This window comes from Scomber japonicus, chromosome 20, assembly GCF_027409825.1.
Source record: "Scomber japonicus isolate fScoJap1 chromosome 20, fScoJap1.pri, whole genome shotgun sequence".
In the NCBI taxonomy this organism is placed as follows: domain Eukaryota; kingdom Metazoa; phylum Chordata; class Actinopteri; order Scombriformes; family Scombridae; genus Scomber; species Scomber japonicus.
In genome coordinates, this window is record NC_070597.1 from 12,400,001 (window position 1) to 12,425,878 (window position 25,878).

The following is a 25,878-nucleotide window of genomic DNA, read 5'->3' on the forward strand; positions in this document are numbered from 1 at the left end:
TGAATCACTGTAGGCCATAAAAGAAGGGGCTTTCACTGGGGGGACTGTGTGATGTTGTCAGACGAGATAAAAGGAGAAGCTCTGAGGCTGCAGCCTCTTTGGGGCCCGGGCGAGTCAGTATTCAACCTCCCTGCCCAACTGATAATTAGCCACACTCTGCTGTCAGCCCACAGGCCCGTCATCCCAAGTTGGGGAAAGTCCCACCTTATTATGCCTCCAGCTGGCCTTTTTTCAGTAAAGGCCCCTGAATGTAACCCAAGATGCAGGGCCTTGATGTACCATACAATGCTGGAGATAATCATCTGACTATAATGCAGACATGGTCGAGTACACTCCGAGCTGACTTTAATGTTTTGTTCACCTCACAGGGTCCACTTACAGCGTCTTGTCCACCATGCCATCAGACTCGGAAAGCAGCAGCTCTCTCAGCAGCTTAGGTGAGTGCGATACACAACTGTCAGGTGTAGTAATGTCAAAGAAAAACATCTTCCTGGAAAAGAACACAATGACTGTTTTGAGGGAACAACCACTGTTTTATAATAGTCACTGGTCGCTCCGTGTTTAGACTCTGAGCACATGCATGTGATTACACAGATGTGACAAGGATTTAGAAACTCTGAACACACACACGCTCATAGACCTGTTTCATTTGGTCATTGTCTAAGCCAGAGAGGATTTGACTAGTCTAGTCTATGCCACTGAATGAGAAAGAGACCTTTGATTTTTATCAGTAGGGGAATTTCTGCGTGCTATATTCACACGTACTGAGGTTAATGAGTACAGCAGCGAGGTTGAGGTTGAATATTAAACTAATTTCAGCTGCTCAAATGCCAGCAATCATAAAAATGATACAGTAAGATGATGGTTACAGTTGTACTTGTTAACTAAATATATATTCATGTTTGAACAGCGGCTACAACAAAGTATTCTCACCTTTTGATTAGTTAATATTTACACCATGTAAGTTTCGTCTTTGCTCCTTGATTAGATTGGACTGTTAACCTTTTTTATGAGTTCAAGTATTCCTTTTGGTGTTTTGAGTTTGCAAGTTTTCAGTATAAAGCTGAAAAACCAAGACTACACAGTTTTATTAAGTACACATGAGCTATACACTTGCCCTTTGTGGATGAAGCTGCACACATCATCTCCATCATTTGAGCTCTGTGAATGGCACATGCCACCAGTGACATACTAACTCCCACAGGTACGCCTGGTCAAGCCTCCTCCCCTCCACCCGCCCACATGGACAGCCACCAGGTGCAAGAGAAGATGGAGACCGTCCTGTTACAGCTTCGACATGTGACCCGTGAGCGGGATGAATTACGCAAACGTCTGGCGCTGTCTTCACCCGGAACCACCTTCGATGACTGCAGGTACTGTTCTGATCTCATGCACCTAACTGCCTGTTTTCCAAAACAAACATTGACAGAAAGGCGTGGTGATCTTGTGTGTACCTGCGCTCTGTGAATAGAGGCATTTTGCCTTGTTCAGCTTTTAAAAGCAACAAAAAAAACCAAGTGAGCGAAGGTCTTGCATGATGCAAAATTGTTTTGGCTTAACTCTTTAAAACAAGGGGTAAGCATAAAGTTTGTATGATGTTTATCTCGCTCATACTTCTGTTGTCCTCCCATGAGGCATCTTAAAACTTGATGTTGATGCATTGCTATGTCAACTCCGTTCTTCCCTCTTTGTGAAACAGACCAAACTCAAAAGCAGGTCATGACTATGAGCGTCTGAAGCTGCAGTGCATGAAGGCGATGGCAGACCTGCAATCCCTGCAGAACCAGCACAGCACTACCCTGAAGAGGTGCGAGGAGGCTGTGAAGAAAGCAGACTTCTATCAGTGAGTAGAAAGCCCACTACAGGATCTTTGTAAATTTTTAAACAGGCGGTGCATTTGTGCTGTATACATACTCGGCCAGCCGGCAGGGTTTTAGCTGCTATTCAGTTTCTCCTCTGACATATTCACAGCAGATTGCACAGAACAGATTTTATTTTTGTTAGAGTAATAGGGATGAAGCCTTTATACCAGTCCAAAAGCTGATGAGTTAAGCCCTGAAAAAAATCCTCGCAGCCCCTCATCAATTTAATTTCATCTTTGTGATTGTTTTAAAAAAAAAAGACTGTTTTTATTGTCATCATAACCGCATAAATCCTGAGTCATCTTTTTAAACCAGAGGTTGAGACCAAAGACTGAATTACTTCTCTATAAGTAATACCCTTCTTGAAGAGTTCATGCCAAACCATGCTCTGTAATCATCATCTGAACCCTGTGTGCATGGCACGGCATCTGTGCCATGAGGATAATGCTACAAACAGAGCATTTGTTTTTCCATGAAATAAGCTGTGCTGAGTTGTCGTGAAGGGGAGGCTGGTCCATTTGTGTGATTTAATGATGCCATACTGTCTCCAAAGTGTAGGGAACCAACATCTGGCCCCAATGCAAACAGACAGATGAAGGATTATTGCCATGTTTAAGCCTCTCCTTCTGGGCTCTGTTTGCACATCAGAGAAAGTCTTTATTTATTACTGTCCTGTCCTTCTCTGCAATTTTCCATTCACACTATAAGCATCATCCTCTGTGAATGGGAAGCCATTTAAATCACATTCATTCCAGATCGATGAGCAGATCAATTAGTCACTTAACACGTAGGCTGGCATTAACACTCAGTAATCATGGAGGATTGTGTTTGTCCTCTTAGTCATTCATGTTTGTACAGTTGCATGTTAATTACTATTACATAATATGATGTTTTTACTATTAATTTCTAATTTGCATCTTATTATTCTTATAATTAGCACAAAAGGCCTTGATTGTGATATTGAGATCAAATATCACGCTCAAGGCATAAATAATTGGCATCATCATGGCATTATTTTATTCTACAGTGGCTAAGTACTGTATGTCAGGGCAAGTGAGAAAGTTCACAATCTAGTCTCTGAGAGGATGAGGCTGACATTATACAATGTTTTGGTTGTTGTCAGTAAAGCCCATGAATAGACTAAAACATATAATCCATTAATCCATCTTTCTATACTTTCAAATGTCACTGCAGTGTGTGGCAGTCAGCCCCAAGCCTACTGATTCCCAAAAAGACAGACAATTTGTAGAAATAATTGTTATTATTTTAATTTAATCTGTATTAATCTGAGAGGGACATTATTCAAATTGGTTGTTTCAGCCATAAAATGTCAGAAAATAGGGGAAAATGTCAATCACTGTTTCCCACGGCTCAAGGTGATATCTTCACATGTTATTGTCCCAGTCAATAGTCCACATCCCAAATATATTCAGTTTATTATCATGGAGGACTCAAAAATATACACATTTGATGCAAGATGCAATCATTTTCATTTGGACATTTTCTTCTTATTGTTATGATGACTTGGAAATGTTCCTCTTCAAATGACTTGATAATCAAAGTAGTTGGCAATTAATTTAATAGTCAACAAATAATGGATTAATTGCTGCAGCTCTATTAGGAATCATTATTCAAATAGGATGAATGAAGTATTTTCAGTAGCTGATTAAAACACATCTAGCAAGTATTCATGGTTCATGAATGTATGTGTGAGCGACTAGAAACAGACTGAAGTGATCATGTTATCATAAATTAAGCAGTTTAGTACATTTTTGGAGCTCTGTCGTACAGAGGAAAAAGTTACATCAGGCTTCGACTACACAGTAGATTCTTCTTAGTTGGCTCAATTATATTTATTGCTTGACTACAAGAGCTATAATGCTGATTTTAAGCATGGCTGGCAGTGCTCAAAGTCAGATGGTACTTGCTGTGGTATCTCCTCAGTACGCTGCACAGCCGCCTGGCGAGCGAGCACACCCAACTGAAAGAGGAGCTGGAGGCTGTGAGACAAGACAACATCCAGCTGGTCAGGGAGCACAACCACATGAAGCAGGCCTGCGAGGAGCTGAGGAGGCTACACGACGACGACCAGAGAGAAGTGACTGACATGAGGATGCTGCACCACCAGGTACTTGCAATCCCATCAACATTTAGGCTCACACACCTACAGATGTGAATACAAATGCATTCACAAAGATAGAAAGATCCATACTGTTTGCACACACTACTACTGAGACACTCATTTCCATTTCTGAATGCCCTTGAGATGCAATCATTTGGATCTTGACATTTGAGACAGAAATCAATTTATTTCTCTCTCAGTGACCATTACTTAAAGGAGGATGACATCGTTCAGAGAAATCGGGTCAGACAGTGTGGTCCTCCCATGTCTTGCATCGATCAAAAAATTCTTCTAAATTAGATGAGTGACTTAACCTGTGTCTTTTGCTTTTGCTCTGCCTGACATGTTTTCAGACTTGGTAGAATCAAGAAGGTCAAATCATTAAATGTCTGCATTTTCTTACATAACCAAGGGCAATGTCTTATATGACTATATAAAAGAGGGGCCTCATTGTATCCAGAGCTCATGTCACCATTAGGTAAAATACTGTTCAGCTGTAGTCAAATTAGGAATCAAATTAGCTCAGTGATGTCAGTCCTAAGTTGATCTTTTATAGTGAAGTTGAAGTTGCCAATGACTAACTTCGTATTTCCCCTTATGTGAAACTTGTCCTGGTTTGTCCTTTTTTATTTTTTTTGTACACTGTCCATAATTTGAATTGTATACTATAATACATCACTATTTAAAAGGATATGTGTGTATGTGTAGGATTGGTCTGGTCTTGTTTGAATCAGCTTTTAGTTCACACTCTTTCTTTCTCCTTTTTATTGTAGCGCTGCTAGTGTAGAGGCATACAGGAAATGAAAAATTGAGAAAGGAGGGTATGATAAGCAACAATGGTCCCCAATTAGAATCGAACTGTGGATATTGCGGTTAAGTGGCATGCTATATCCATTCGGCTACTGCGCCACTCAGCCTTTCTCTTTTATTACGTAATGTTTTGAGCACTAAGAAACAGAGTTGTAGCCAACTTTTCTTAAAACAACAGTTTGGCCATTAAACTATTGCTCAGGTCTGCAACCTCAGCACAAAGTGGAGGGCCAAAACTTTAGTTGATGACTTGCTTTTCTATGCCAGGACACTCTTTATTTATTTAAGACTTGGTCATTTACAGTACCAGTTCAAGTGAATGGGATGGTGTGTCCAAACTTTTGACTGGTATGGCACATTAGGTTAACCTGGACTGCAGATGGACATGAATGACCAAACCTCATTTTTATATAACTATACTGAAACACTCTATTCTAGTCTATTACATTTATTTGGCCCTATTCTCCTCTGTAAATGTGGCATAATATATGATATGAGTTGTCCAATTGTGCACTTCCTAATTTAATCTGGGACTTTGAATTATGTAATTTCTAGGTGATGAGAGAAGGGTCATCTGATGTCCTCAACAAGCTGTATGACACAGCTGTGGACAAATTGGAGGCCATGAAGAGTGACTACGAAGCTCTGAGGAAGCGCTACAACGAGAAGACGGCTGGTCACAACGCAGACCTGAGTCGCCTGGATCAGACCGAGGAGGAGAACCATCGTCTACAGAAACAGCTGGACATGCTGCTGAAGCAGAGGGATGCTGCCATCCTCTATCAGCAGCAGTACTCGTCATCTATAAGAAGGTTAGACCGGAAACATCAGACACTTCAAACGAACAGCGTTAGAAGCGGCATATACAGACTTGGCAGCTGTAAAAAAAGCCTAATGATTAACAGCAGCAAACTTTGCTACAAACTCAGTGCTTGAGTTCAATGCCAAGGTCAAATCTGCACGACCAAGTACTTAAAACATTCTTAATCCAAGGCAAATGCAGCTTTGCAGATGGGCAGTTGCTTTCCCATTTTAACTTTTCCTTTTATGATGCAAAGACTGTAAGCTTGGTCACTTTCTTTTTCTGCCTGTCTGTGTTATTATTTATGTTTTAACATTAACACAACATAGCAAATATTAAGTTGTAAAACTCAATACAATCCCCTATCTGGTACAGGTTTGACAGCACACAGCAAGAACTGTCCAAGGCTGCAGCCCAGAACAAGGAGTTGCAGCGAGAGATGGATCGGCTGCAGTCAGAGGTGACGCGATTCAAGACCCAGCAGCTCAAAGCACTAAAGGACTGTGAGAAATACAAAGAGGAGCGGGACTCTGTGATCAACGAGTACCGCCTGATCATGAGTGAGCGGGACCAGGTGATCAAAGAGGTGGACAGGCTTCAGACCGGGCTGGAGATGGCAGAGGCCAAGTTGAAGAACACTTCCTCAGAGAGAAGGGTGGCCAATGAGGAGCTAGAGGCTCTTCGACAGGTAAGAGCTGAAACAGACGCTCCTTTTAGTCCCATATGATTGTTTGAACATTTCTGAAAAACACATGGAACACATGCTCATAGCTTCAAATTAATAAAGTTACATTTCATGGAAAATTATCTACTGTGGTTAAGCTGGTTACATCTGCTGTGATCATTAATTTACGCAACACCCAGAGCTTATTTAAGCTGTCGAAAAAGTAATCGTGTGTCATCATTGGTGTTAAAAGGCCAGATGAGTCAGCCAGCCAAGAAAGAAAATGGGGAACGCATATTGATGTTTTTTTTTGTTTTCTATTAACTGGCCATGACGAATAAAAACTGTGTTGTAAGAAATCTTTGTAATCTTCAGTTCTTCATGTCACAGGAAGTTTGTTAGTATCCTCTTTTTGTTCAATGGTATCTATCTGTCTGCCTCTGTGTGTAGGAGCTGGCCTCAGCACTTGTGGACAGAGACCGGGCTATCTGTGAAAAGAACGAACTGCTGGAGAAATACTGCCATGAGGTGAAGGACAAGGCCGAGGCCCAGAAGGAGCTGAGCCAGGCCTGCAAGGACATTGAGACGGTGCGTGAGGAGAGAGACGTGGCCCGTAAAGAGAGGACCGAGGCCATCATCCAAAGGGACCAGCTGCTGCGAGAGTATTACCAGGCCAGACAGGTAACCAGACAGACAGGAGATTTATCGTTATAAATGGAGGGATTGATTTATTCCTCTGACAATAATCCCTTCATCCCATCTCCAGATAGTAGTAGTAAACGTTTTTTTCAGCAGCTGGCAGGTTTCCACACATTGATTTTTTTTTTTTTTTTTGAGAATCATTTGTATCAGCTATCACACTGTGTTTCAGTGCGATTGCCAGATTAATTGTGCTGAAAGTCCCGAGATTCCTGCATTAGGAAATTACCAGTAATTACTGTGAAAAGGCTCTCTCTGACTTTGAAGTGCACAAGAAAACTGCACTGCTTTAGAAATGGATAATTAAACCAAACAACAGTGCAGTAAAGTCTAATGGAATTAATTTAGCCATGGACTTAATTAATACTCTCACTACGCTTGACTGTCTCTCTGCTGTACATTTATTAAGAGCGAGAAAGAGAGAGTATGCACCACAGATACACCAGCGGACTGTGAGACTCACAGTTACTATATTGTATCTGACCTACTTCAAACCACATCACCTAATCCAATTTATTGTCACTCATTTAACTACTTTTAGAAGACATCATGTTGCTCTCAGTTTGCAGCAATTATAGTTTAATTTTGGCATAGTTAAGGAAAAATGGAATCTTAAAGTAAGTTATGTTGATTTTTATCTTCAGAGCTTATTTTAACTCAGTGTTATGAAGAACCTTTTTATTTAAACTGAAAGGCATGTAGTAAAACATGCAGAAAATAGCCCTGCTTTAAAAAGGAGATGCATTAAGTGTGAGTGCTGGTTTACATTTACAGGTGAGAAAATTTAAGTAAGTAGTCCTTGGGATCCAGTTTGAGCCATACATTAGTTGGTTTGTAAGCTTAACATACCATGACACTACACAGCTGCTAATAACACTATGAGACAAGATTTTACCTCTGTGGAAAATGATAATAGACTACACTGGCGAGGCTAAGAGAAGATTAATGATACTCGTACAGCAATCTATTAGGACTGAGCATGCGTAGGTATTTGATTGGCCAACGCACTCTGTTGCCGGATGACATTATATTGCAGGACTACCCTGCTTTTTTTTTTTTTTTTTTTTTGCCTGAGGCTGCTGCAATTGGCAATACTGCTGTGCCAATGCAGTGAATAAACAAGGACGCTGCATTTTTGGTCTGTCCACTATGTCACATGTCTCATACTTGTGGTGGAGTAAAAACAATTCAAGCAGAGAAAAAATATGAAGTCAAATAAAGCAAAGTCCTTCAAAATGTGTTTTTAGTTTTTTAGTCTTGCTGCCTACATTCTTTCTACACTCACGGACATTGAAAGTGATCAACTCTGCTCTGCTACTCCTCCAGCAACAAGACTCTGCCACTCTGGATAAGGAACGAGCCAACAAGGAGATTGAGATGTTGAGGAAGCAGTATGAGGCCATCTCTCAGGAGCTGAAAGAGGCCCTGCAAGAGGCCGAGGTAGCAAAGTGTCGACGAGACTGGGCCTTTCAGGAGAGGGACAAGATAGTGGCAGAGAGAGAAAGTATACGGTGGGGACACACTCACTGTACAAATCGCATGAACACAAAAGAAGATTTCTGTCTTCTATAATATACTAAAATAGATTTGTTTACGTCTTGTGATGCCTTGTGTGCATCTGTCAGCACGCTATGTGACAACCTGAGGCGGGAGAGGGACAGAGCTGTGAGTGATCTGGCAGATGCTTTAAGGAATCTTGATGACACAAGGAAACAGAAGAACGACGCTGCACGTGAGCTCAAGGAACTGAAGTAAGTCATTACTCCACACTGTTTTTCACTTCTTGCCATGTTGTTGATGTTTCTCTCATGTGACAGTCTGTATTACACTTGTTTAAGGATCCAGAATGTAGATTTAATATCAGGTCTTTTCTGCCACGCAGTGGTGTAATTATTATACAGGCTGAGAAAAGTTCAAATTCCATCCAAAGGTGACTGCATTTATTTAAGAATTATTTAACTTTTCATGTTTCCAACAGAGAAAAGATGGAGGACCAATTAGAAAAGGAAGCAAGGTTTCGTCAGCTAATGGCTCACAGTTCACACGATTCGGCCATCGATACAGATTCAATCGAATGGGAGACGGAAGTAGTAGAATTTGAGAAACACAGAGTAAGCACCACTATGAATCTCATTATTTCAGATGTATATTCAATAATCAACTACTTAATGTGCAAACTGCCAAGATTTTAATTATGATATGTCTTATTTCAGGACATGGATTTGAAAGCACTTGGGTTTGATATTGCTGAAGGGGTAAATGATCCTTATTTACCAGGAGATTGCGGCATATTTGTCAGTAAAGTGGATAAAGGAAGTATTGCTGAAGGAAGATTAAGGTTAATGTCCCATTTCTTTTATCACATCAGTAATCCATTAAATGTTGTTTTCTGTGATATGTTTCGATTGGGGGAAAAAAACAAGTCACTGTTCCTCTTCACAGGGTGAATGATTGGTTGTTGAAAATTAATAATGTAGACCTGACCAATAAGGATAGGAAGCAGGTGATCAAAGCAGTAATGAGTGGAGAGGGAGTGATCAATATGGTGGTTCGCAGAAGGAAGTCACTAGGAGGACGGATTATCACTCCGATCCAGATAAACCTCACTGGGCAACAAGGTCAGTTCCATCAAGGAAAAAAACATGCTGAAAATACAACATCTGACATTCCAGCGTCAATCATAATCTAATGTTTCATGATTATTGAACTGAATAGATAATTAACATGATTTCTCATAATGTTTCACTGTTACCACTCAGACTGTGGCATAGGCCTGGAAAGTGGAGTGTTTGTTGCCACGTTGGCTCCAGGCAGTCCAGCTGTCAGAGACGGAGCTCTCACCATTGGGGATAGACTGTTAGCTGTGAGTATGCTGGCAAGATCCTGTTCAAGTTATATGGAAAGTAATGATGCTCATTTAAGGCCTTGACTCTGCTATTGATGAACCTCTACTGCCCCCTACTGTACAATGTGGGGTTTTAAATCAAAGGAAACACTGTAGCTGAGTATTGTATTCTAAGGTGATCTTGAGTGCCCTGAAAGGCACCTAAAATGTATTATTATTACTCTAGTCTTCTTCAGTTTACACTGTTTGGCTTGTAGTATACAAGAAAGTTATGTATTTCATATTTTTTAGAAACAAGAATTGATAGAAGGTGTGCAATCAACTGCAGCTTTTTTTGTCAGTCACGATTACCTCCACATATCTAATTTATTTATTATGCAGTAGACATATTTTACTACCTTTTCTCATACATGCCTTGGTCAGTATAACATGTACAATGTTCTATGTTGTACATGGAGGCAAATACATTTTTCTCATTGTGTTTTTTGCACCACAGATTAATGGAATCACACTTGATAACAAGTTGCTCTCTGAATGTGAAGCTCTATTGAGGAACTGCTGTGATTCTCTCAGCATCTCCCTCATGAAGGTGAAGTCCTGTGACCCCCAACACACACACAAAAAGTACCACTGAGATTAATTTACTGGGCATAGAAGTGTTTTATAGCCATTTTTATTTTAGAGTAAACATTTAATCATCACATCACAATGTGTGTAAATCTTAACTTCAGCAGCTGTTAAGAGAAAAGAAAGAGTAAACATTTATAGTACTGATATTTCTAATTAAGTCATCTTTAGGTTAGTGTTCACTGTCAACTCGTCACTCACTCAACCATCCAGTTCTGAGAAACAGCAAATTTATTTAAAGACAAAACAGCAAACTGTTATCGTAAGTAACGTGAGGAACATATTTAGATTTTTTTAATGAGGTAGCTCTTGTATGCTTCAGTTTCATGTCATTATTTTAGTATTTGTTTTCTTTCCTTTATCAACAGTTCCTCCCACAGAGCTACTCCGGTCAGAGTTTATTTGAAAGTTTGAGAGACTCGGAAAAGACCTCTAGGCTCCAGTCCTGTGACATCCACACCAAGAACTGCAGGAACTCTAAACATAACTGCTCCAAGCACAACTGCTCCACACAAACAGACATTTGCAGCTGTGATGATGATGCGTGTAAGGATACAGGTGATTCCCTGGACAGCAGCAGCGGTAGCAGCATCCATTGCCACCACAAACCCCTTTCCAACAGCTCTCTACACTCCCGCTCCCATTCTCACCAAGGAACGTCCTCCTCCCCCCACAGTCTTTCAGAGCCCCATCCAGACTTTTGCTACAGGAGGCAGGAACTGCACCGTCGCCCCCTCACATTCACCCCCGTGCACTCCGACTGCAGCACCCCGCAGAGCGCTGTGGACCGAGGGCAGAGCTCACCAGCTAAGCCTAGTGGAGGCACATGGCCAAAAGTCATAGCGGGAGCTTCTGTTCCTGAGTTCCAGCTCTCCATCTACAAAAAACCTAAACCCAAACAGAGGAAGTCTATCTTTGACGTGAATGTTTTCAGAAGACCCGAAGCATCTCCAAAACTGGACTACATGTCTCTTTCCCAGCTGCCCAAACACTCACCGCAGAGCTCGGTATCTGAATCCACCACAACACCCCCCACCCCTCCCGCCAGGAGTGACTCGTTCAGGTTCAAACATCGCCAGCAGAATAGCTCGGCATCAGACTCAACCATCACCACCAGCGTTCCCCCAGTCTCTCAAGCTACAAGCCCACAGGATGAGGGAGAGGCAGGAGGTCAGCTCTATTACACTGATGCTCCTTCAGGAGAGTCGATCACTGCTCCCAAGAAACCTGTGGAGAAAGGGGGGACTCGACGCAGGCCAGAGGAGCAGGAAAAGAGGAGGTACCGGCCAAAATCGGCACCGGCGCTGCGGCGAAATGTGACTCCATTACACATTCCTGTTCCCATGCAGGTAACTAAGATGATGTCCTTATCTGATCTGGTATGCATTTTGACACATGAATGTTTATAGTAAGCAATCTGTCTTCTTTTTCAGAATTCCTAGGTCTTATTTAATTGATTTGCAGAAATTGAAAAAAATAGGAAAACAACAGCAACAGTTACAGCCATTTCCCTATAAGATTACTGATTTTTATTTATTTATTCCAGGTACAGAGTTTCTCTAACGACGAGCACTCCCCTGAGCCGATGGACTTGTTACGCTTCTCTCCTATGCGAACTAATCGGTACAGCATGCCCTTTGCACCCCCCAGCTACAGCAGCATCACAGCACGTAAGTCATCAGAACAACTTTACCTTCTCTTTTTCGTTTTTACATCCAGGACTGTTATGCTTGAGTTTTCCTCCAGCATTTGAATGCAACATGCATTTCTGCATCAAATGACATTAAAAGAGGCTCTTTACTTGACATGTATTCAAGTTGGGTCATATTTATTTGTAAAATTGTTATCCACAATTTATTAGTCACTCATAAATGTTATCACTAGTGTTGAGACTTTGAGTATTTTTTTTTTTTTTGAGTATTTCTGATGATTTGGCCCTCTGCGTCCCTCCAGACCCAGCACAGCGAGGTTTAGCCCCGTGTCCTGCTGTGACAGCTGTGATGAGGAACCCGGTCTACACTGCCTGGAGCCATGAGATCGATACCAACAACTGCCCTCCAGCACCCAGTTCAGGCGTCCACACACATTCACATACAAGGTGTACACATCTGGCGTGGTTTTTCCTGCCGCCTTGCATTTTTGATAGGTTACACTAACAGGCCTCTCTGACTGCAGACATTTTGGCTTGTCATAGTAGGAAAAGCACACATGTGACTAATGACATTAATGATGGCTCTGTTCTATTCAAGGGTGTCGATAAGCCGTGACAGTGAGCTTTAAAACGGTTTAGTCATCATTCATGTTATGTCCACCTTTGCTTTTCCTACTTTGACATATAAAAACATCTTCTGTGAAAAATGCCTACATATTTGGTGACAAGTAGGTCCAGCTCTTCCTGCAAGTAATCAACAAATTACATTTTTTTAACCTTTTTTTTTGTAATATTTTTTTTTTAGTGTTGCAACAATCTGATTAACAACAATTTGTTATTTTTGATAAGATACTTTTCAACAAAAATTTGGTTTCCAGCTTCTCAAATGTGAGGTTTTACTGCTGCTGTCCATCCATTCAGTATCATAATAAATTGAATATCATTGGATTTTGATCTGTTGGCCAGACAACACAAGCAGTTTGACCTTGAACTCTGGGAACTTGTTTTGTTGTTTTACTACTTTTTGACATTTTATAGATTTAAGTATTTCTTACATGAACTGATGGTGAACGTGTTGTTCATTAGTTGCAGCCCGTATTAGTTGCAGCCCGTATTATTTCAGAACATTCAACAGTGATTTACTACGTCCTGTGATGTCTATGTAGTATGATGGTGTATTTATTTTATTTAAAAAAAACATTGTCTACAGTGCCCTAGGTCTTAACAACTGATGGCACTGAGCAAAAAAATGACTACTAGGGAACTTACTGAGGCCTTTTTCTCCACTTTTAGCCCCCAGCATCAAGGTCACCTCAGTTTAGACCTCAGTCACAAGCGCACTGGAGACATGACTGAGACAAGCTGCAGCCAACCACAACACAGCACCAACTCTCTCCCCTCCAGTTCCAGACTGGGTACGTATATAGAGCCCTAGTTTTTCATTTAGTATATTCCATAAAATATGTGTTGTTGTATATCCTCATGTTTAAGTCACCTCATTTAAATGACCAAAACATACTTTTCTTATATCAAGCCATGCAGATCCAGGTTTTGACAATGTTGTTCCTAGAAGTCTGGACTGTCAACAGATGTTATTGACAGTCACAATAGGAGCTATTTCTTTTTTGGTAATAAGTATCAGTAAATAACCAGGACATTGTTTCTGGAAAGGTATGTAGAAGTAGAAAATTATAATATAACTTTTCAGCACACTGAATAACACACCTCTACTGTATCTCTATCTTCTGAATCTCTGAGAGAGAGATCTTAAAACCTTGGTAAATCCAACCAAAGCTACTTTCACAGTATGTAGTTGTGACAAACCTCAATGTAAGACTGTTTTCACAATGTTTAACTAGAGTTTAGACTTTCATTTAGCAAATTGACCAGAAGTTGGTACGCATCATGATGTGTCTGACTCAGCTCAGGAGATGACAGTGACTGATTGGCCACATTTGCTTCACATAATTAATCAAAGCAGCCTATCGCAATGTCAGGAAAAACAGCTCACCAGGTTCACTGATCAGTTTCCTGAAGGAAACCTTGTATCTGCATGGCCTGATAACAACAATTAAGTGAGAAAATGTTTAGTTTTTTGTTGTTGTTGTTGTTGTTGTTGTTGTTGTTTTTTTGTAATTTGGTTGAACATACTTTTCTTTTTTAAATCCTCTTCTAGGCTCCTTAAATACTTCACAGTTTAGGGCAGAACGCATCAAGATCCCCCCAACTCGTTATCCCCGCTCCACTGGATCTGACAGAGGTACTGAAGAGTTACGCAGCAGTACAGTCTGTTAGCTGTATTATTGCAGCACTGAAAAGCACATCTGAATTCATGCCTTTCTTCTTTGCAACTCCAGGCTCCCTTTCCCACTCGGAGTGTAGCAGCCCGACACCTCCAATGTCTCCTGTCAACCTGGACACATCATCTTTCACCAGCAGCCAATCACAAAGCTCCATTTCCACCCAGCCCAGAATATCAGTCAGCCCTGCTCCAGTTGGTGACAGGCGGAAGGATGGGTAGGCCAGCCCCTCGTCTGGGTCATTATACTGTCATCATTCAGCAGAACACGACGTGTTTTCCACCATTTGTCTGTACCTCTGTCTGTTTCATTTTGATGAAGTGCTTGTAAAGCAGTAAACAGAGATGTGAGCCTCCATCCCATATTGTTAGAACACCGATAAATCATTCTTTCCTTCTCTGTCGTTGGTCATTAGAACATGAAATCTTTCTCTCCTACTTTGGGTGATCACTCTTTCTTTCCTGTCTCAATCTTTTTCTCAGATTTGTCTCTTATAACACTCCCTCTGTCAGGCTTCCAATAGCAGTTAAGCCCAAGTTCTTCTCTTTAAGAAGCTTGAGGTTTGTCCTCTGCTGCTTGTGGCAAATATTTGCACTGCTAGATCATTACAGCATGGATCTGAAAACCTTCGTTGTACACACTGCAGATATTATATTCTAGCCTTGCTTAGCAGCAGTGGTGCTAAATGTGTTTAAATGTTTAATAGCCCTGATAATGAAAGGTATTGGATGCGTATTTAAGTCATCATCTCATTCTGCTTGTTATTAATTCAGAATGCTGATGAATTTTGTATGATTGCATGACTTGAGACTCTGAAATGCACTTGGCATGCTCCACACAGCTAAAGGCCTTTATAATGGGTTAGCACTGCATCTTTGCTGTAAAGGATCGTCAGAAAGCTACAATGCATTGAAACATCAGACAACAACTTCTTTTTGTTTATTTAATAACAATTGTATTTGTTATTATAATTAATATTGTTTTGAGTCATATAGTTGCATCCTGCCAGCAGCCTTTGTGGTTTCCCACAGATGTAAGAACATCACTGTCCTTCAACATGTTCCTCTTTTTCCTCTAAAGGCCATACCTGGAGGAGCCACGCAATGTTACGGTGCAGAAAGGAGCAGAACCACTTGGGATCTCCATTGTGAGTGGAGAGAACGGTGGAGTGTTTGTGTCCAAAGTGACAGCAGGCAGCATCGCACACCAAGCTCGTTTAAAGTACGGAGACCAACTCCTCGAGGTAAATCAGCCATCACGCTTCTTTAAAATTACATGGCTGTGGTTTATCATTTTGTTCTGTTTCTAATGAATCCCTGCTGTTTCCAGTTTAATGGAATCAACCTCCGGAATGCCAACGAGCAGCAGGCGCGACTGGTGATCGGGCAGCAATGTGACACTGTCACCATTTTAGCTCAGTATAATCCTCACATGGTTCAGCTGGGCAACCACTCTCGTTCAGGGTAAGAAGGAGAGTCCAAACACCACAGTGACACAGATTGATTTCATGAACATGAGATCATCAAATTAATCTGGCAATCTGAAGCTTCATTGTCTATCAAAGTTATTCTCAACATAATGTGAATGAATGGATTTATTATGCTAAATTCAGTCAGTACATGAACACAAAACACTGTGTTCTCAGCAAATAACACATTATAAGTACATAACCAAATATCAACATACTCCAGCGCCAAAAAAACAAATTGGAGGAAAATGAGTGGGTTATGTAACTGAGATCAAATAACAAATACAAAACACAAAGAAAAAAATCTTTGTGTGTATTGTAAAAATCTGCTCAGTAACTAATGTCTTTTTTGAGGTTGACATTATCTCTGACTCTCAATATCTTTTATTTTAATATATTTAGCAAAGAGTTTAAGACGTTTCTGTTCTCCTCCAGATCTCTGATGGAGTCCATCAGCAACCAGCCAACTCCTCAGGACAGTGGAGCCAACACTCCAGATAATCACTCCACTGTCGATACGCTTAGTGAGCAAGATGAAGGCACCATGACACCACCATCCAAACAGACAACTCCTGCCACCAGCCCTCACAGCTCCTTTAGGTAGGACTGGAATGGAATACTGATACAAATTTTTTTTTTTTTTTTTTTTTTTAGGTTTAGTGTATTAACATATTTCACAGTGAATATTGGCTGGTGATCATGTTGCATTAATTTAGCAAATACATTTAGATGCTTTAGATGGACAGTGTGGTGGGAATAAGAGAGAAATTCAATCCCTGACTGAGGTTTTTGTCCAGGCTTCCTGGTTCGAGTTTGCACCGGGCCACAGAGCCTCGACTGGTGAGGTTGAAGAGGATCCAGGTGGAGCTAGGAGTTCAGATCTGTGGAGGAAACCTGTGTGGCATCTTTGTGGAGAGTCTGGATGATGACAGCCCTGCTAAAAGTCCTGATGGCCTGCTGCCTGGAGACTTGATACTGGAGGTATGTCCACTGTTCTATTAGTCACTTGCTAAGAAGGTCATGTGCACAAAGTTCAAGAACTGCTTCTACTGTATAAAGAACAACCTCCTCTTTTATAACTGTCTGTGTTTTTATGCATTGTTAAGCTTGCTTTTACTGAAAATGGTGAGTCATTCTGTCTTGGCAGCTGAGCTCAGTGTCCTTTTGTTAACTGTGTTATTGATGTTTTCAAACAGTACAATGGCGTCGGCATGAAGAACAAAACAAAAGAAGAGGCTTACCTGGAAATGTTAAAACCAGCTGAAACAATCACATTCAAGGTCCAGAACTGTATGGAAGAACTGGCTGCGATAAAAGAGATGCCTGGAGATGGATTTTTTATAAGGTACCATCAGTCATTATGAAACAATCTAATCTGGTGACAGAGTTGCCAAAGTTTCAACATCAGTTGCTGTGAAAACAGAAACATAAGGCAGGCACGTCCAGTAATCAGTTACAACCTTAGAGGTTTAGAGGTGTTTAAGATGCCTGACAAAGCAGGCAGAAAGGGATACTTATATCAGTTTTGGGGAATTTGAAGAGAGTTTAAATGTTTTTAATCTTCTGTGAAGCTGTCTCTCAATCTGCTGTGCTCTTGTTCCCCCAAAGAAGTCAGAGGTATCTATCCATCATAACTGCTTTATTGTTCATCTGTTGCCAGAGCACTTTATGAGAGGGTGGCAGAGGTGGAGCAGGAGCTCAGCTTTAAGAAAGATGACATCCTGTATGTTGAAGATACACTACCTAATGGCAACTTTGGCTATTGGATGGCCTGGCAACTTGACGAGAAAGCACAGAAGCTGGAAAAAGGGCAGATTCCAAGTAAATACATGTAAGTCCGGCCTATAACTTGGTCTACTTTCAAATACTGTGGAGGTTATGTATTAACCGGCATCAGGCATATACTCTTTAATTATCTGGTCCTTTATATCTGGGTGGCTACTTCTGTATCCAAGCTTGGGTGTTAAGGAACATTACAGTTGAATTCATGTGAACATGCTGAAATGTCTCCATTAAGGATGGACCAGGAGTTCTACAGGAGACACGGCATGGCTGATATGAAAGATGACAATGGCACCAGTAAGAGTCTGTCTGCAGCTGCGAGGAGGTCCTTCTTCCGTCGAAGGCTGAAGCACAAACGCAGCGGATCCAAGGATGGGAAGGATCTCATGGCTCTGGATGCCATAAGCACAGATTCTTTACCAATCACAGAGGGTGAGTAATCATCTACTGATTATTGGATAGCAGTGAAGTTTACATCTTCAGTATATGTTATCTGCAACTTGGGGCTTTCATTTCAGCTTCAAATCAAAAAACAAAGGGAAATGTAAATTGAGTTGAAAGAAAAAGCCTAGATGAGGTTAGGTTCATTCTAATGTGAACCTGCAATCATTGAGCTTGAATCAGCAAAAAGCGCATGCCACATTATCGCAGTGTCCCTGGTTCGACTCAGGCCAGGGACCTATGCTGCAGCCCCCCCCCCCCCCCCCCCCCTTTCTCCTTATTCCTCTGCCAGTTACTATATGAATAAAGGCAAAAGAGCCTAAAATAAATCTTTAAAAAATGTATTTTGTTTTGTTTTTTGCTCAACATCCTCAAGTTAGAGTATTCAGGCTTGTGATTAGATACAAAATATCTGAACAGAGTACGAACATATATTGTATAGTGACAGCAAATTTAAGTACTGCTGAGCAAAGTAATAAACCTTTAGCTGTTGGTGTCCGGATGTGTTGGCCGCTTCCAGGTATGAAAGAATGTTTATAAAGCAGGCTGACACTATAAAAAGCATTCGGAGATAAACAAAGTCAGACCTGTGGTTATTATAGGGCAACTGTGAATAAATATTAATATTTCTTTACTTTTTGCTCAGACGGAGTGAGTCTGATGTACCAGCGAGTTCAGAAGGTGGACTCCCTGTTTCCCAGACCAGTGCTGGTCATGGGTCCGTTAGTGGAGGCCAGTAAGGACATGCTGGAGAAGGAAGTTCCTGACAAATTCTGTCGCTGTCTGCCTGGTGAGCTTTTGTCCACATTACACTGAATCTGTCATTTGTTGAAAGATTTGACACATGTCTATCAGGTTTGTCCCATACTGTACAGAGGAGTTTCACAAGAATCACTTGAATATGTAATTTCCTTTCACTCACACATGCAAGAAACCAGTCTTATCTGTTGGCCACTGAGCAGCGCCACTGTTGCTGTGGTGGGTGTGCTTAAAATGAATAATATAACTACAAGGAAATAAATCATTTAGTTATTGTGAATTTACCATTTTGAAAAATCCCCCTTTCTCCTCCTCTAGAGATTATGAAGGCATCTCAGCAGGCGATTGAGCGGGGTGTGAAGGATTGTGTGTTCATTGACTACAAACGGCGGAGTGGCCATTTTGACGTGACAACTGTGGCATCAATAAAAGAGATCACAGAGAAGGTAAATTGACTTGAGGACTTGATAATCCCTTCGTATGATTATTCTTTCATAATCCTTAATATAAAAGTTTATTTACAACAAGTCTAGAAATGACTGTTAAGTCTGTCTGTATTTAATCTCATATCTGTGCATTATTATTCAGATGTCAGATTTATCCTTGTTAAGTTTGGAGTTCCCTGAAAGAGAAATAAAGTGACACTTCCTCTCTGCTCTCAGTTTCTTATGAAGATGTGAACTACTGGCAGATTAGATATTGAGTTTCCTTTGCAGTGGACCGAGAAGCACATTACATCCACAATCAGCTCTGATTATTACTGCTGCTCTTTGAGGTGGTTTAAGCATCTGAATGAGATTGAATAACACGTCTCTGGACACCTCCCTCCAGAGATGACCGGGGTAGCCCCAGAATGCTCCAGAGGGGATTATAATGTATGTCCCATCTGGCCTTGACATCCTCCAGGAGGATCTGGAGCCCATGGCAGTGAGGGATATTTGGCTTAGCCTGCTGCCACTGTAACCTGAATAGGAGAAGAGATTAATTGATTAATGGATGTCCAAAATTGCAGCTGTGTGAATTACTCTGCCCACATGTTTCACAATAACGTGCTTGACTCGAGTTCCCCAATCTAAATTTTAGCTTTAACTTTATGTTGCATTGTTTAGTTATGTAGCCAAAACCACTGAGCTGTATAAAAAACTAAAATACTATATTGACATTTCTTTTGCAAGGTTATGCTTTTAATCATCCCCCTCATTTCTCACGCAGTCTTGTGCTGTCATTTTCTCTCACAGGACTGTCACTGTTTACTTGACATTGCCCCTCACGCCATCGAACGTCTTCACAGCGTTCACATCTATCCAATCGTCATATTCATACGCTACAAGAATGCCAAGCAGATAAAGTGAGTAATCTGTCCAAAATGTTTACTTTTCTTTCTTTCTTGCCTGAAGACATGTCAAGCGTGCTCTGTGCTTTTGGTGTTGTTGCTGTTTACTGATTAAGTTCAGATCTTTCAACTTTTTTGGTCATGGAGAATATAATGGTTTTTAAAAAATTGGTTTTACAGACATTCATGCCCAAGGGAATATCAAAATTTAAACCATTAATAGATCCAGGCATACTGAGCATCAGTGTCTGTAGCATCCAATTAAATTGCCTGTTCATAATATAATTAAAGGATGTCACATTACATTCATACATAATCAAAAATGTAACAGTTACATACAAATATATATATATACAAGATTATTTGGCATGAATGTCTTCTTTGCTTCTTTTTCCAGCTCACTACATTGTTTTTTAATTGAGGGGATGGATGTTAAAATAACCTGGCTGCACATTTTCATTTTATCCAAACAAAATTCTCATCTATGTTGATGCCAGTTCTCCTTCCAGGAAATAGAATTCTTAATTATTACAGCTCAATTTTCTTTCTGTCAAGACAGAAACTGGAAATTGACATCTGCAGACATCTTGCTGCTTTCATAATCATATTCATCCTGCAGACACAACAAAAACTAATTGATCAACCCGATTTGATCACAGTGTCATTAGTTCAGAAACCACAGCCTGCTCTCTTCCACCACCTGCCGGGGTTTTGATGGGATGATTGTGATATCTCAAAGATCCCTCTGCTTTTTCATTTTTAATCGCATGGGGAAGATTAAATCTGCTGAACCCCCAGCACAGCACGCACACACACACACAAATAAGGACTGCCTCAGATCTGGCAGAAACAGGCTTCCTCAACCACACATGTACACACCCACGCCCACACATCTATGAAGTGGTGCAGCAGGCGAACATGGTGGAGATTGATTTCCTACTAAGCCTTTGCTGTCATCAGCTGAGTGCCAGCTGTCCAGAGAGAGCTCGCAGGGCCTGTGACTCCGCTCCGTGGTGTGGGTGGCTAAAACACTCTCTGCCCCCACCTGTCGTTGCCACGTACACAAAAGCATACCTCCCACTGCCTGCTGCAGCGATTCACAGATACGCGCGCTATTTCCTGGTTCTTTTTTATCCTCTGGGAGGCATCAGCAGACCAATATGTTGACTGCATACTGAGTGCCAGGGAGAGATGGGAGTGTGATTCTAGGTTAGGTCAGGAGCCCCCAGTGGATGAAGACTGAGGACCGAGCAGTCACATGGAAGGGTTTACATTGGAGAGATCTCACTAAAGCTCTGTTAGTAGTTTTTCTAGACTAGTTGTAGGTATGTAGTATGTGATAGGTCCACATGGTATGTATGGTGAGTTTGCTATACTGTACATACTGAAAGTTCCCTTTCAGACTATTTTGCTTTAGTCAATGTGGGCAATGTAACAACTCTAAGAAGGAAGGTTTTGTGGATTTACATGATTTTTGCTTTTCACTATGGTAAACTGCTTTGATTTTACAGGTGTTGAGTTAGCCAAAAACAAACATACCCATTACATTTCCCCTGGCACCGCAGTATGCTGTCATTTATACAGTTATTATCATCCAGTCAGGGTAGGATGAAGGAAGAGACATGTTTATGAACAAATTAAGATTTTGCACATCTGATTTTCAAAAGTAAGATACATAAAGTACTCAGGATTTCTTTGTTGTTGAATTTTGGGTTAGCTCTATTGAAATCCAGCTCACAAACATACAAGCACAATGAATTTGTGGGCGGCTAGTAGAGCGAACAGCTTTGAAGCAGAACAACTGGGTAATGATAATTCTTTATGTAATCTCAAAATCGGACTTACAAAATCACATACAAGTTCTTACAGTTCTGTGTCAGACTCTTCCACACTGTTATTGAATCCATGCGTCAACTGTGAAGTGAGATTTTCTAGCATGCTGACAGGCGCTGATTTTGTCTTCTCAGAGAGCAGAAGGACCCTTTGTACCTGCGGGATAAACTCTCTCAGAAACATTCCAAGGAGCAGTTTGAGGCGGCGCAGAAAACGGAGCAGGATTACAGCCGCTTCTTCACAGGTTGGTCCAAATGACTGATTTCATTCACATGGTCTTAAACCAGGCTGGGTAGAGGGACTACAGTAATAACAACACTAATTATTTTGAGCATATAGACATCTGCAGTGCTCTGTAAATGTGCTGAATCAGGTCCATCAGAAATATGTACAGCATTCATTATTTGGAGTCTATACAGGGGGCTATACAGATTTTTTTTTTTTTTTTTTTACTTTTTCATTTTATGTCTGTAATGGTCATATTTCACACTAACCCCTAGTGGTATCTATGCATGCATATTGTTCCACTTTAGCACAGTGGAGGTTAATAGACATGATTTGGTTTTAGAGCTGTAGTGATTACACAATTAGTCAATCAATTTAAAATTGATTGGTATCTATTTTAATTATCATTATGTTTTATTATATATTGTTTAAACTAACACCAAAAATTAGCTGGTTTTGGGTTCTTAAATGTGTACTACATTTCTTTGTAGTACATGATGGTAAACTGAATATATTTAATTTTTGGGCTGTTACACAGAAAAAACCTGGGGAACTTAAATTGATATTTTATATACAAAACAACTAATTGAATAATCAATTAAATAATTGGTAGATTAATTAATAATGAAAACAATCTTTAGTTGCATATACAAAAAGTGTCTGGCAAACAAAGTTGAAAGTCATTTTAATAAATATGGTCTAGTTGAACCAGTTGTGGAGGTCATTGTGTTTTTGGAGCACAATATTTCTGTAGTCTATCACAGATTTGAGTTAAGGTTTGGTATATGGAGCAGCAGCCAGTTGCAGACACCCAACTGTCCAGCTGATTAATGGCTCTATAAAAGGGCACGATTTATGGAGAAGGGTTTTGGAAATGAACACATACCACCACTGATCCCTTCTAACACAGAGAGGTGGCTGCCGAACTTCTCAATACAAGCCATAACAGTGAGAAATAAAATGATTAGCCATTCTAACTTGGAGTATTGAGCGGTAGACATGAAATGGGGCTGATCACATGGCTGAAGTACTTTTCATCTCCAAAATCCAGCTACATTTTTGAACAATTTTCTAGCATTTTATAAACTAAATAATTTATAGGTTCAATGTAAATAATCACCATGTAAAGCCCTTTATGTGTTTATACATATGTGGCCAAATCAGACATGCATGCTTTACACTCCCTGTCAGGTTATATTTTCCACTCTCTTTCACTCTTTGTCCTCCTTCATTCAGGAAGCTGGAGGAGAACAAAGTAGGATGAAGCTAATTTCTCAGTTAAAGCAGTTTAATGAAAACACATGTAGGCAAATGCAGTGTTTATATACATCACTTACAAGAGTTAACAGCTGTATGTATGTGTGTGTGTGTCACTGCACATGCTTTATTGTCTATTCAGTAATCCTATGTACTTGGCAATAATTCATAAATCCAAGCCCAGAAGACCCCCACCTTAGTTTTAACAGTTTCAGCTGAATTCTCTCATCTGTACCATAATACTCCCTAGACGGTCTGTGTTCCTTCCAAAAGCTCAGACAACAAAATTCCTTTCCTTGTACGTATGTTCTCAATACAAACTCACTGTACTAACACACTCAAGGACGTCCACCTCAGAGCTCTGAACCTAATTCAGGACTCCTTACTACACACTCAATATGATTACATGATATCTAATATGACATATGACATGCTGAAAATGAATAAATGCTATCATTCCCCTCCCCAACCCCTTTACTGTGTTGCAGGCGTTGTCCAAGGAGGTAGCGTCTCCTACATTTGCACTCAGATCATGACCATTGTGGAGCAGGAACAGAATAAAGTACTGTGGATCCCAGATGGAGCACCATAGAAATCGTACTTCTCACCGAATGCTTCTTCCAAATATCAGAGAAGAATGTACAGCTTACAAAGTTTTATTTTATTTTGGGATACGCGGCGAATCGGTACATCTAAAAGACAACACGGTTAACTCCGATACTGTTTCACATATAGCAATATCAGCACTGATGATCATGTAATATTCCCACTACAATAGTGATGTACTGTACTACAGCTAGATTTGTTTACACTAGTATTTAATACAATGCTTACTTGAATGTTTTACTTCCCCTTATATCTAGTAGCACTCCTTTAATCCCACTTTGGATATGTTGGACCACAGGAAGTCTGTTTTGATGCAAACTGAAGACTTTTATTCTATAAGCGAAGATGGATGGACCACTGCGTTCCCTTCTCTATATTTATATGTATTTTCCTGCCATTTAATTTATCTAATCAAATCAAAGATGTTGGTTATAAACCTTTTGTTATACAGATGTAGCTGTCTAGTTAATAGAAAGGATTTTTTTTCCAATTAATGTTCTTATTTATAGAGAAACTGGGGCAAATTTGCTTCCTTCACATTGCAGTTCTTTGCTGTTTTGTATCTATTTTGTTCTCTTAATTCACCCCCCCACCCTCCACCCCCCTCCCCTCTGTTGACATCATTTCAGTCCTCAAACATAATATCGTGCCAAGCTTGAAATATTTGCTAATCACTGTCTATTCTGGATTTATTAACACTACAACTTCCTTAATAAATCCTACTGCAGGTATGATAGTTTCATCACAAAGTCCCAATGTATGTGTTCTACTGATATTGCCAATATTGATATAAATATTGTTCATCTTCTTCAAGTGGAATTTTAAGAAGGGATATTTTATTTCTGGTTGGCGGTTGGCTGTCAGTTAAACATTGTGTGATTTTTCACGTTATCAAGTTGAATGAAACACTTAAGTTCAGATTTTCTCCTAAATGAAGGTTAATATTTCTACAAAATATTAAAACAGTTAATGGAATGCAAAATGGTCTGTGTTTTTCTATTGAATTGCAGATTGTATCACCTCTTGAGCTGTTTTTGCTAAATAATTCACAAAGAGCAAGCTGATATTTGTCTGGAGAATAGGACAAAAGTTGGATCATTACACTTTCTGTCCACTGGGGAGAGTAAAACGCCACTGAAGGTAAAACATGGTGAGAATTAGTCTTTATAATCTTTTCATACCAAACTATCAGAGCTGCCTCTCTACATAAAGTCTTGTATGTGAACTTATCAGACCAATTTCCAGTCATATTTTATATTCCAAACTCATGAACAGCAACCATATATTTTTATTTATTTATTGTAAGAGCTGATCTATAGGAGATGCTGAATCCATGAAATAAGTCAATACTTTGAGGAGTTGCTTTATCTTATGCGAGGTGGATGAAAATGATCTATTTTTTTCGTGACACATCTTAAGCACTTAAAAATAAATGCGTGTTTCCTTTTGTTAGACTTAAATGTAAATTATAATCACAATAACTGATTACTAATAGATGAGGGATACTTAGGCCTACGACGTGTTGTATAACGGACATGTATGATGTCAATATGACGTGAAAAAAGTTAACCGTAAGCCTACTCGATATTGGAAATTTAGTTTAATATCTGAACATGGAGATCACACGTTTATAAAACTGCATGTGTCTCCATAGAGGTAATAGTTTCACTGTAAGCTGGTTGTAAACACAAACTTACAATCATTAAAAATTGATGAAGCGGTCACTATAAATAACCAGACATCCAGATAAGCATCGACGTCTGCTACTGATGGCTCCTCCCCCGCTACCTGT

The 25,878-nt window shown here is 40.2% G+C and overlaps 1 protein-coding gene across 1 annotated transcript; it reads left to right on the plus strand.

The window, feature by feature from the left end:
* Positions 1-377: 377 nt before the first annotated feature.
* Positions 378-25,062, plus strand: LOC128381574 (disks large homolog 5-like). Its single transcript, XM_053341611.1, has 32 exons — positions 378-437; positions 1,220-1,373; positions 1,700-1,843; positions 3,807-3,990; positions 5,350-5,606; positions 5,972-6,284; positions 6,711-6,941; positions 8,286-8,470; positions 8,585-8,710; positions 8,938-9,070; positions 9,173-9,297; positions 9,402-9,577; positions 9,719-9,822; positions 10,301-10,393; positions 10,800-11,780; positions 11,978-12,101; positions 12,385-12,529; positions 13,376-13,497; positions 14,259-14,342; positions 14,440-14,599; positions 15,463-15,625; positions 15,712-15,845; positions 16,286-16,450; positions 16,648-16,831; positions 17,047-17,195; positions 17,511-17,681; positions 17,868-18,064; positions 18,720-18,863; positions 19,151-19,278; positions 20,071-20,180; positions 22,133-22,242; positions 23,969-25,062. The coding sequence occupies exons 1-32, from the start codon at positions 395-397 to the stop codon at positions 24,070-24,072; spliced, it is 5,643 nt and encodes a 1,880-aa protein (XP_053197586.1). The 5' UTR covers positions 378-394; the 3' UTR covers positions 24,073-25,062.
* The last annotated feature ends 816 nt before the right edge of the window (positions 25,063-25,878 follow it).

Excerpts from the sequence above, each read along its gene's own strand:
- LOC128381574 (XM_053341611.1), top strand. The coding sequence starts at position 395 with ATGCCATCAGACTCGGAAAGCAGCAGCTCTCTCAGCAGCTTAG. Across the intron at positions 16,832-17,046 it reads CTGGAGACTTGATACTGGAG|TACAATGGCGTCGGCATGAA; the intron begins GTATGTCCACTG and ends GTTTTCAAACAG. Across the intron at positions 17,196-17,510 it reads GGAGATGGATTTTTTATAAG|AGCACTTTATGAGAGGGTGG; the intron begins GTACCATCAGTC and ends ATCTGTTGCCAG.